This window comes from Centroberyx affinis, unplaced genomic scaffold (genome assembly GCF_046629955.1).
Source record: "Centroberyx affinis isolate AG114_WGS23_722 - 3 ecotype Tasmania unplaced genomic scaffold, CSIRO-AGI_Caff_v1 ptg000757l_1, whole genome shotgun sequence".
NCBI lineage: Eukaryota > Metazoa > Chordata > Actinopteri > Beryciformes > Berycidae > Centroberyx > Centroberyx affinis.
The window spans coordinates 16,875-29,502 of record NW_027279369.1 but is presented as its reverse complement, the minus strand read 5'-3'; the positions used below and the strand labels follow the sequence as shown (position 1 = coordinate 29,502).

The 12,628-nt window shown below is 41.3% G+C and overlaps 1 protein-coding gene across 4 annotated transcripts in view; it reads left to right on the top strand.

The window, feature by feature from the left end:
• Nucleotides 1–4,825, top strand: part of abcc1 (ATP binding cassette subfamily C member 1 (ABCC1 blood group)) — a 32,699-nt gene extending 27,874 nt beyond the window's left edge. For 2 of the 4 annotated variants that reach the window (XM_071520010.1, XM_071520009.1), the window contains 4 exons: nt 227–393; nt 613–807; nt 1,535–2,339; nt 4,358–4,825. In XM_071520010.1, coding sequence (XP_071376111.1) covers nt 227–393; nt 613–807; nt 1,535–1,643 — 471 coding nt within the window. In that variant the 3' untranslated portion in view covers nt 1,644–2,339; nt 4,358–4,825. Of the gene's footprint in view, nt 1–226; nt 394–612; nt 808–1,517; nt 2,340–4,357 lie in introns of all 4 variants that reach the window. The other 2 variants (XM_071520008.1, XM_071520007.1) reach the window with 1 other exon arrangement.
• The last annotated feature ends 7,803 nt before the right edge of the window (nt 4,826–12,628 follow it).

Here is a 12,628-nt window from a genome sequence, read left to right as displayed (position 1 = left end):
GTAGAGAGATAACAGAGAAACTATGATCAAAAAAGTCATTCTTCTACATTCTCTGATTGTGTTAACTTCTTGTAAATGAAGTGTAACGATTCATCAATTTGCTGGGGACCCCCTGGAACCCCCTCAAGGACCCCTGGTGATCCCCGGACCTCATGTTGAGAACCACTGTTCTAGCCACTGTATCCAGTTGGTCAAAAGAGTTGGTTTCGACTTCTCCCTTCCCTAGGACCCAGTGCTGTTTTCAGGCTCTCTGAGGATGAACTTGGATCCCTTTGACGGCTACTCTGATGAGGAGGTATGGAGAGCTCTGGAACTGGCCCATCTCAAGAGCTTTGTGTCCGGCCTGCCAGACAAACTCAACCACGAGTGTTGTGAAGGAGGAGAGAACCTCAGGTACATCAGCCTCCAGCCCACCTATACAAACTATACCTGACCATACATGTAGCTGCACAAACTATAGAGGGCTTTCAGGTGATGTAACACACCTCCTAGGTCTAGAGAAGTCTACATAGTTCATTATTCTAGTACATCGCGCAAGCTTCCATTAAGGTATAACCATGCACCAGTAGGTCCCAGCTCCACAGTGTACAGTGTCTCTGTCTATCTGTCCAGTCTGGGTCAGCGCCAGCTGCTGTGCCTGGCCAGAGCTCTGCTGAGGAAGACCAAGATCCTGGTTCTGGATGAAGCCACGGCGGCTGTGGACATGGAGACAGACAACCTCATCCAGTCCACCATCCGCACTCAGTTTGAGGACTGCACTGTCCTGACCATAGCTCATCGCCTCAACACCATCATGGACTATACCAGGTAAGACATACAGCAAACACTAATGCACAGACTTTGATAGAACGCTTTTATTTCAAACTAGTTTGAGGCAAAAATTCAACGCTCAATACGCTTTCAAATTCAGTTCTTCAGGGTGTTTGTTTGACTGGTACTGTTCTCTGCTTCTGTGGAATGTGCTTTACAGTTAAAAGCAACAATTACATTAAGTTTCAAAATTAACAATACAACATTTTTTTTTTTTTTTTTTTTTTTTTTCTAGGCTATAATAATAACAGCCTAGCGGGCGATATACGATATCGCAAAATATAATATAATTTGCTTAGCTCGAATATCGGCCCAAGGCTAGCAACACCATATACATTTTGACCAAGTTGCAAACATATTTGCTTTTATTTGAAAGTTAATATGGCATAAAAATATTCTTGATGTAAAATAATATGAAATGGTCGGCGATCACTTGATTATGCAATTAAGCAGCCCTACTTGGAACTACTTGGAAATTTCTTTTTTTTTTTTTTTTACAACAATGTAGAAATTACATTTATTTGTATTATTTTTAGTAGCTGTAGTAGATGGTACTGGTAGTAGTAGTAACAGTGGCAGAAGTAGTGGTACAAAAGCGATATACAATTGAAGTTTATTATTATTGTTAGTGGCAGGAGCAGAGGTAGTAGTAGCAGTAGTCGTACAAATTCCTGCTTTTACTGTACTTGCTACATGCACCTCATCAGCGCTCCCTCCCCTCCAGGGTCCTGGTGTTGGACAAGGGAGAGATCGCAGAGTTCGACTCCCCCGCCAGCCTCACCGCTAAAAGAGGAATCTTCTACAAGATGGCCAAAGACTCTGGGCTGGTCTGAAGCAGCACCTCCCTCCACTGTTGTAGGTCCCTGTCATGGAGGCCCTGTGTTGAAGAGAGAGAGGGAGAGAGAGAGAGAAAAAACACAGGGGAACTCCTAAGATTTGGAGTGTTTGACAGTGCTTAATGAAGCGAGTGTGTTGATAAGGAAAAACTGTTTTGGTCTGACCCGCTCCACCCCACACTCCAGTCCTCCGTTTCTCCCTACTGCACCGGAAGACATTCAACTTCATAGAATCTACCGTTACTTTTCCTGAGCGACTCACAGCCGACATCACGTCCTGTTTCTCCAGATGTTTGTGCACTCCTGTCTAGGTCTCTTCGGAGCTGTCCCTTTCACCTTGCTGCCATGGAAGAGCGGGAGACGAGTTCTCTCCAAAAGACAGAAATTGGAGATGGTAGAAGGGACCGATGGTGAATTTGACTTTTGTTTTGACGGTGTTGGTGTCCACCTCCTTGATCAAGGAAGGGAAGTTTAATTTTTACAATGAGAGACACTGGTATTCCCAGCAGCGGCTGACAAGTCTGTCCCATAAAAGACAGGCCTTTTCACTATTTCCAGGTTGCGGGCCCTCACTTTTTGTATGTGGGAACCTGACAAGGTACGTCGACGAGATGTCCGTAGTGCTGGGTGTGTTACTAAACCAAGCCATTACCCTCAACCACTTCCACCGTACCCACCACCCCACCTCCCCTGGTGAGCTGTGTTCTAGCCTTATTCACTTCAATCCAATGTGAAAGCGCGTAGCCGTTAATCAAACTGCGACTATCATTGCCTCGCTGTAAACTGTAAGGCACACTTTCGATTGGATCGGAATGGTTAGATGGGATCAAATTCTGCACTTATCATTGGGTACATTTACATGCACGCAATATTCTGATTACTGCAAACAATCAGGTTAAGGTGATTGATTAAAGCGTTTACAAACTAATGCCATGTCCCCCAATAACCCGGGTTTATATGGACTTACTGACACAGTGAGATCCAGCCTGCCGCCATCCCAGTATTAGACAAAAAATTTCAGATTTCACTATTTTTTTGATATTCTTTGTGGTTTGTATTGAGGCTCTTGCAGAACAAATTGATGCAGTGGTATTACTGTTAGCTGAAAGCAGAACACTGTAATGTACTGATGTAGGACCTTTGGCACACGAACATAAAAAACTGAATGATATCAGAATAAAGTGTTAAAGAAATAAAATGGAAAGATAGAGCAGGAATCTAGGTGTGTTAACCAGGTTATGCTTCCGCTGATTATGACCTTACTCATTGGTTAAAGAGAATCAGATCAAGGCATTTACATGACAGTTTCTGAGTATTGCCTTAATCAGGTGAATTAATATTGGATTATTGGTGCGCATGTAAATGTACCCAGTGTCATGACAAGCAAAGACAGAAACGCTCAGTCTGAACTTTATTTGGAGCCACACATTGTCTTGACCTCGCAGCTAGCTAGCACAACTGGCTAATACGGGGCAACGCAGCTTTAAACTTGCTTTATTTGATTGAATGTATTAGCTCAATAGTTGCCACTTTTGTAATATTGTAATATTTTCTGTTTGGCTCAGCTGTTGGTTTATTGTTGTTTTAAGCAAAAGGTGAGTGCAGCAAAACGTACGCCAGCCAGCCTAATTTCATGACCGCCTGCTACAAACGCACACGCTTGGAAATATCCAAGGCAGTCTATCGGATATCCCATCCGCTTGACTGTTAGTTTACAGGAATGAACAAGTCTGGCTCATGCCCAGAGGCAGGCAGCGTTTATTTGTTTTGTTACTTCTTCAAAAGCACTTTATTGATCTATTCATATTATTGATTTGGGTAGAGAATTCTCACACCTAGGAACTACTTTGGAGCTATGGTATTTTGACTATGCAAAGCAATATTCATACTCTTCATAGTTTCTGCTTGATGAGTACCTCTTCATAAGCTTGATTTTTTTTATTACTTTGCAATTACATGCTGTAAATAGTTTTGAGTCTTATACATATTTACACGATTGAGAGTGATTTACATCTACAAAATGGTTTGGATTAAAACATAGCTCCAGGGGAAACTATACGGTCAGTTCTACACCAGCATGTTGCTTCACATGCCTGTGCTGTGTGTACTCTTCACAACGGAGCCCAGTAGTGGCCGCAGGAGAGTAAAATATATATTTTAAGGCCATGATTAACTAACGTGAGGGCACAAGATGGTATTGCGTGCGCACAGTGCAGAAGACGCATATTTTTCCCTTATTTCATTTTGATTATTTCATAACAAATTCTTCATTCGCAATTCTGTGCAAACAAATTAAAGCGTGCCAACAATAAAATGTGTACACGTTTTTAAAGTGTGCTTGATTTAACTCAAGTTTCAAACTGATTTCACTCTGTTGCCATTATTAGTTGCATTTACGTGATTGCATTGATGTATTTAGTTTATCCTTGAATAAAGATATATTTAGTTGAATGAGGGTTTTGAGAAGGTATAAAGGATAGATTTGTTTATTACATTTTATTTCAGATAAACATTCAAATGAGTTATCAAGACATTACCCACTGACAATTCTTGCCATGCAAGTTATTTTTAGTAAGAATTTACAAGGATATTGAGAGCTAATGGACTCTACAAGCGTCAATATGCAGACTGGAGGGATTGTTATACAGTATCGGACAATAAGCTCTCCGAGTTAATACTTTGTTACCACGAAATACATTTTTTCCCTACAGGACGGCCACTGCTGGACTCTGTACTTCACTGCCTGATGAGATTGTTTGGTCAGTGTGAGAGTGCTAGAAAGACCTCCGTCAGTAAGTTCCCTTGTTGGCTCCAAATGTTAATATGTTAACACACATGTACGTGTTCTGGGATATTTGGGGCCAAATATAAGCTATTATATTTTTTCTTTTTGAAAAAGCTGACCGTACCTACTGCGAGTGCTTTCACTCCAGTCTGCATCATCACATCTTACCTGTAATTGTTTTTTTTTTGTTTTTTGTATAAATCAGTGAGACAGGCTTTGGAGTGTATCACAGTACATGTGATTGCAAACCACTTGGACATAAAATCATAGAGATTAGAGATTAAAGCATACACTTGTGCTGTTGCATATTTGTCATTTGTAATGTGCATGTTCATTTGTATACATGGTTTAGTTTTTATGTGTGAGAAATTTTTGTAAAAAAAAAAAAGAATAAATCCAGTTTGTGTACAAAAAATAATGTTATGTTTTATGACGACTACTACTAGGTCTAAGAACTTTGCTTGTGAGGTTTCCTTTAGCATTTTGCTGAACTTGAAATCAATCGATCTTGAGATCTTGAGAAAGATCAGTGCTTGATCTTTCCATCGTATGCCTTGCACTAAAATGTAAACCTCCACACTCCATGACATTTCTTCTCATCTACGGCCTCCCCAAACCAAACTCATCTTTTCTTCCTGCGATACACGACCTTCTCACCTCCCTGCTCTTTGTCCACATTGTCATTCTTTGGGGATTTGATCAAGTTGACAACCCCTCCTGTCATTCTGCAGCGGGGGTTCCTGAGTGTCTTGGCCTGAAGCCGCATGTTGATGTCCCTACTCACACCAGGGGGCGCACACTCGACCTGATCATAGCTGGTCAAGCACATCACCTGTCCAGCCTTTGCATCAGTGGATAAATTAGTGAAGCTCTACAATACATCTCTGAGCAGTGTCTAATTTTCCAAACTCTGCCCCCTGGTTATCCCCCACCAAAGGGGGGACTATGGATCGGTCTCCGTCCGTTCGTTCGTTTGTTTGTTCGTTCGTTAGTCACACTGTAACGTTGACTTTGTGCCGCTAGGGGGCGGCATTGACAATGAATGGGGACTCGGTGGTAAAGCAGGTCATACAGTTAAAGTTATCATACAATGTGGGGGACGGCGAATGGGGAACAATGAATACAAATTCCCTCATATTTCAAGTACACTCAGCAATCACTGACTGATCCAAGGGTGGAACTACATCACTGGTGGGGGACAACATGTTTACTATTTGCTTGTTCATACATGATCTACAGAAAATAAAAACAGCTGGGCGTGTCCTGGAACGGTGCCTCAGACTTTCTGGGCTTACTATCTATAAACTGGCCTTCGATGAACATCAAAGGGATTGCTCAAAGTCCCTTAAAGAGGCACGGTCACAGTTCTACTCCCACCTAATCAATAACAATCTTAACTCAAATCGTCTTTTTTCCACCATAAACACCATCATCACCATAAATTGAGGCTACTGATATTTTTTTTTTCAGAGCCAAGGTCAAGAATATCCACTCTCTGATGTCCAGCTCCTCTCTGCCTCTTCTCATGCCTGGGAGTCTCTCCTCCGTTTCACTAATGGCAAGCCACACAGAGTCACATTGAGGAAATCATCAGGAAGATGAAACCCTGCTCTTATGTCCTTGGACCCCATTCCCACGGCATTGCTCAAATTCTACATTCCCATTCCCAGCCCCTTGATCACCCAAACTGTCAATCTCTCCCTCCAAGCCGGTAGTGTTCCATCTGCCCTCAAGGTTGCTGTGATCTACCCCCTCCTCATGAAGCCCATCCAGGACCCGGAAGTTCTAACCAGCTACAGGCGTATCTCCAACCCCCTGTCCAAGGCACTGGAGAAGGTGGATGCTTCTCAGCTTCAGGACCATTCTCCTGAGTCGCCTTGACCTGAGCGCCACGTTTGACACTGTGGATCACGTTGTCCTTCTAGAGCGCCTCCACACCACCATTGGGCTGTCAAACTCTGCATTTAACTGGTTTCGGTCCTACCTAGGACTGAGTATGTCCTGAACCATGAGGAGCACAAGGTGGTACAAAGAAAAACAAGTACATCCCAGTCCGCAGCTACAGGCGTCAAAACAAATCGAAATGTTGAAGCACATTCAACCGCACGCTTTATAATGTTCCCAAGGTTGTTGTTTTTTGTTTTCACTTTTATTTATTCTGAAGGAGTTTCACTGAGAGCAATGCTCTCTTTTTCAGGAACGCCCTGATCACATTCACACCTGGAAGCTGACCAATGCAACCACAGTCTGATCTGCTGGCCACTGAGCAGCTCCACTGGAGCGGTTGGGGTTAAGGGCCTTGCTCAAGGCCCTTAACCCCTCAAATTATGCTATTCATTTTGTTGAAATATTTATTTTGTGTTATGATTGGGGCTGTGATTTTAATTTGGGCCAGCCAAAATGCAGTTATGACAGACTGAGAGGCATATGTTCATCAATGAGGCGAGCCAATAAACATTAGATTTAGTAATCATTTGGCCTAGATTGTATTTTTTTTTGATTGATTTACATCACACTTCTTTAAAAGGCCAGAGTTCTCACACCATAGATCACACTGCCATTAAATCGCTTTACTTTTTTTTTTTTATCCTTTCTCCTATCTATACCTGTCCAGTAGCCTTGTGGTTAGAATGTGTGCCTACCAATAACAAGGTCAGTGATTCAAAACCCAGTAAAGTATAGTTTGTCCACCGAATTTCATACATAAGCTAAGTACATTCAGTTTGTCCACCAGTAACCTGTCATGGCAAATGAAGTCTTCAATCTGTATTCAGATTTGTACGCTGTTAGACTTTGGCTACTTGATACATTTTTATTTAATTCATCTTTTAATTCATCTTTTAATGTGCTGAACCAAATGTCACAAATGCTAACTAAATTTTGAATCTGCCAAAGTCATTCGTTTTAAATAAAGTTACCATGTAATTGTCTTTCTATTTGTGTGCTTACATTTTGTTTTTATTTTTCCTGTTCAATCCTATTACGTTTTCTGCTGCAATGACCTAATTTCCCTAAAGGGATCAATACATTGTCATCTCATCTTCTGGACAAATGGTTATCCTAGAATGGTGTGATAAACAGATTGCAATTTGTTCAAAAACAATAAATTGTAAATCTGTGGAAAACAATGCAAGACACTGGGGAACATTCTCTTTATGTCAGAGTCATAGCATAATGTTTTAATGAATACCTTAACTTTACCTTTTATAATGTTTTCTTTTGGTCACAGAATAATGTTACAGGACCTTCACAGAACATTAGCTGTGGCTACATGAGCCAATTTTTTTCATTCTGATTGAAGATTCCCCGCAAGTGTTTGCATGACCGCTAAATAAGATGATCGCATAAGGTGTGTGAGTAGTATTCTGTTCTGAACACAGCCCAGTTTTGTTTTGCACCCACAATGATTCCAATTTTCGAGTAAAGGTCACTGATGTCACAGTCATGGTCCCTTCTTGCCACACACACAAAACATACAATTACCAGAAACACTGCATGTATAGTAGGCTGTTGTCTTCTTTTATAGCAAGTGGGGACCATGATGATGAGAGAAGAGAAAGAGGAGGGAAGTGTTCGGGGGGGGGGGGTAGAGATTTCAATTTCATCCACTTAAGATGTGTCATTAGATAAAGGTGCAGAGCTCATATTAGTCTTCCATTGGATGCTTTACGTTTGATTTCACAGCGCTAAATATGCTTTATGAAATTGTATACATCCTGTCGCTGTTTTTGACATGTTACGTAAGTGAGTCACATTTCTAAAAACAGGATGACCTCGGTTTTCCAGTTTTGTTTTCAACAGACTTTCAACAAACAAACCATCCTCCATTCATGCAAAACCTTTGCTTTTTCACACTATCTGTTTAAGCTGACACCAAAGGATAAATCTTGTGTAGGTCGGCTCACCACAGTGTCATAGCTGGCACTAGCGTTTGCTTTCTCTACTGACCTTCTGGTGGGTTCACCTGCCACTTACACTCGTTATCACATCCTGAGCTCATATATCAACATCGTCGGAGTAAAAAGCCTCAATTTTCACAGTTTTTTACACTATTTTCTCGCCCAAAAGACTGTAAACAAACAATATGCCTTGGATTTCTTTCTCTCGCACTGTACACAAGCAGTAAATTGCCTAACAACACTGTGTGTCCTTTGCACAGCTGTGTGTTACTGTGAAGTTGCTGCTGATTGCAGGACTACACAGTATCAATGAAACTCTATGGACTGTCTTCCTGTAATAATAATATACTACAGTATCTTTACTGTCTCTTAGGGTGTTTTACACTCTGCTTTCATACCACCCACCTACCAGAGAGTTGGGCTATGTTCACATGAAGCATGTTCAGAATGGTTTATTTACACTCTGGAGCATTTGCTCCTTCAGTTGGGGTTGAGAGACGACGTCTATGACTGGATTGTTTCACAAGTTTTTTAGGTCCAGACGACATTTCGGCTAATCTCTATAAACAGATATCTGCATATGAGACGTCGTCTCTCAACTCCAACTCCATTCTCGCGTCTCAAGTTGCTAATCGGACTGTAAACAATGACCGGTGCACGGAAGAGGAAGTCTTGTCCCGGATGTCCGCTGGCTACACCGGAAACCCTGAAATATTGGCCGTCGCCCCCAGAGTCTAATCGTCGTCAGACCGATAGACGATGGGTTCCGAGATTGGTCTCTCGTCCGTCTCTGCCCAGGTGTCGTCCAGCTGCTAAACTATTCCCGTCCGCTCTCTGCCTCCTCTCTGCCTGAGAAAGAAACATTAGCAGTTGGCTAGCTGTCGCCGGGCTCCACTCCAACCTGCCCAGCTGAGAGCGGACCTAGCAAACATTAGCAATTGGATAATTGTCTCCCCAAAGCCCTCTCACCACTGGTCAGGCTTCTTTCTCAGTCAAACTCCCCAGACATGAACACCCTCAACAACCTCTGTCAGAGTTGTCCAAAAAATCCACAAATAAATGCAACCAAATTCACGTGTCTGGTGATTTGAGAATGCAGATTTGACAACCTGTAGATAAATGCAAAAACTTTTTTTTTTTTTAAATAAACTTCAAACTTGGATATATGTGGAATTGTTTCACAGCGGGGGTGTCATGAACTCGTTATTGAGAAGAGAGACTGAGACATTTTAGTTGAGTAAAAAGGAAAACACCCTGTTGCACTCTAACATTATCGGTAGCCTATAGCAAGCCAGCATAGCTAAAAACTATTTCAGAACACATTGTGTAAATAACGTAAACAGGGGCTTGATCATATTGACCAGGCCTACAAAGGATTGACATGGGAATTTGATATCAAATTGAAGTACAGCATGTAGCCAGCGGTTTCAGTGTTCAGGCTTATAACAAGGCAACTGATGCAATAAGTAAGTACAATAGGGAATTGCAGGAAATTAAGTCTTTTTTGCATGTTCAGATGGAGATAAATGATGCAAATCTCTTGTAAAATAGCAAGGTTGAAAGAAATATGGGACATAAAGGCATGGGAGAAGGGAGAACTGATGCAAGCAGGGAGGTCAGCAGCAGATCCACTGAGGTTACCCAGAGTTTATTCTGGAGGAGGCAGCAAGGGTGTTGTTTAACTCCAACCACAAGCCTTATGTAGGTGTGGAGAGGAGTTTGTACCTACACAATGTGTAAATTATTTTTTACGACAAAGATTTTGTGGCCAGTGTATCCAGCGGTGATTTAGAGAGCTGTTCATCATTTAGCTGAACAGCAGCACTGACTAGCTTAAACACTTTAGCACTGTTAAAGGAATAGTTCACCCAAAAATGAAAATTCTGTCATCATCTACTCACCCTCATGCCAGTTGAAACACAGGTGAAGTTTGTCCATATAACATACAGGGAGGCTGCCAGCACAACTCCATAGCAGCCTTCTCCAAAACAACTGAAGTCAGTGGGGACCAGTTCTTCAGAGTTCCAAAAAGACCTACAGTATATTTACACCATCATTTAGTGCAAATCTTAATTACAGCTGATTGATTTGCAACAAATAATGGTGTATATGTCTTTCTATTCACAGTGTGATTGTTTGGCTGTTTTTGTTTTGGAACTCTAAAGCAGTGGTTCTCAAAGTGGGGTCCGGGGACCCCCAGGGGTCCGTGGCACTCTGCCAGGGGGTCCGTGAAAAGTTTTCAGATACATTCATTTAAATTATCATGATATAAAAAAAAGTTTTTTGAAATGCACTTCAAATTAGCACTTTTCTCCTGATTTCCCTTTGATATTTTGTTTAGGTACAGTGTTACTTGCAGGTAATTGATTGGTTGTTTTATGGGTATTCTGTGTTGAGTTGGTGCAAATATTTTTAATACATATCTAATATCTTTTTAATACATTTCTCTTGTGTTGTTCTTTCACATAACTAAGACTATAGGAGTGTAAAAAATGGGCTACGTCAGATTATTCCAAGGGACATACATGTCAAGTCAAGTCAATTTTTATTTATATAGCCCAAAATCACAAATCAGAATGAAGGGGTCCCCGGTGTATTCTCTATCTTATAAGGGGTCCTTGGCTGAAAAACAATTGAGAACCTCTACTCTAAAGAACAGGTCCCCATTGACTTCAGTTGTTTTGGAGAAGGCTGCTACCAAGTTGTGCTGGCAACCTCCCTGTGTGTTATATGGACTAACAAATTTCACCTGTTTCATTTGGCATGAAGGTGAGTAGATGATGACAGAATTTTCATTTTTGGGTGAACTATTCCTTTAAAGCTCTATGTGATAACTCTGGTCTGAATTTGCAACTGCACTCTGTCGCTGCCATCACACTTTTAATGATGTCAGACAACAAACAAGCATGTACTTATTGATCAGTAAACACTCATGACACTGTAGGCTGCTTGGCATAGGCGGTTTTACCATAAGGCATAGGTAGGCAATTGCTTGGGGCCTCGTCCGCCAAAGGGCCTCGTAAATTTTTATTTTTTTATGAATTACACCTGTTCTAAATGAATGCGCGTTCATGAGAATTGTGAATTTGCATAATTGATGCCCCAATAATGCTATATAAGGCTAGGGGTCCGGCCCATATGTCGGGAAGCTTCATTCATAAAAATGAGACGGAAGACTAAGAAGAAGTCTACCAGCTCTGAGACTGAAGTCCTACTATCAGAAATAAGTCAACCAAAGCATATAATATTTAATATAATTCAATAGTGGAATCAAAGGCCCTGCTAAAGCCAAGGAATGGGAGAAAATAACTTGTGCTGTTACTGCAGTGTCGTCTGTTGTGTGTTCCCTTATGAAAATCAACTATAGGCCTAGTATTCCTATACTACATTTTAGATGAATACTAAATAAATATCCCAACAAATCTATAATTCCCTATAGGAATATTATAGTGATACTACAGAAGACGAAAATACCATGATATGGTCACTATAAACTCACTAGTGAGTATCACAGACACTCTAAGTCCCTATTGGAATATTATAGGAATATTATAGGACTATAGTGATTTGTCGTGAGGGCACAGTCACAGAAATAAAAAAAGAAATGGCCTGACATGAAATTAGATGCAAAAAGCAAGGCAATCCATGAGTGCAACAGGAGGGCAGGTCTGGACCACTCGTACATTTTGTTCGTACCTAAGAGAAAATTCTCTGGTGAATGAGGCAAGTTCTCTTAAATCCCTTGTACGAGTGATTTAAGAACGAATCTGTTTGCACGAGTGGTTCTTGCATGAGGCTCATTGTTCATAATATCTCAGTAGGACATTTTTCATAGCACCTCGGCCCAGTTATCAATTCTCATATGTGCAAGAGCCAATGTATTGTTCCGTAGTATAGTATCCCTTTCTGCTTCCCTCATCTTGTTCTCCACACCTAGCGATCGCGGTGCTGTGCATCAGATGAAGAGCCCTGAGTGTGTGTGTGTGTGTGTGTGACTGAAGGTCATTTGAAGTTCTTCAGTTAGAACAGTTAGAATTCTCATTTGGGTCTGTCCTTTAGTTCTGTGGCTTTGTTAAGTGAAAAGAGCTGCCTCCAAATAGTTTTTGTTCACTAGCTATGATTGCGTTAAGCAAAATGGAGAAGGGCCTCACACATTGGTCTTTGCCTGGGGCCTCCAAATCACAAAAACCGCCCCTGACTGCTTGGGATAAAACTGTTCGTACACATAAACACTCACAATTTATGGTTTGCAAGCCATTAAACGGACAGACTGGACTGATGAAATCATCCGGAATTCT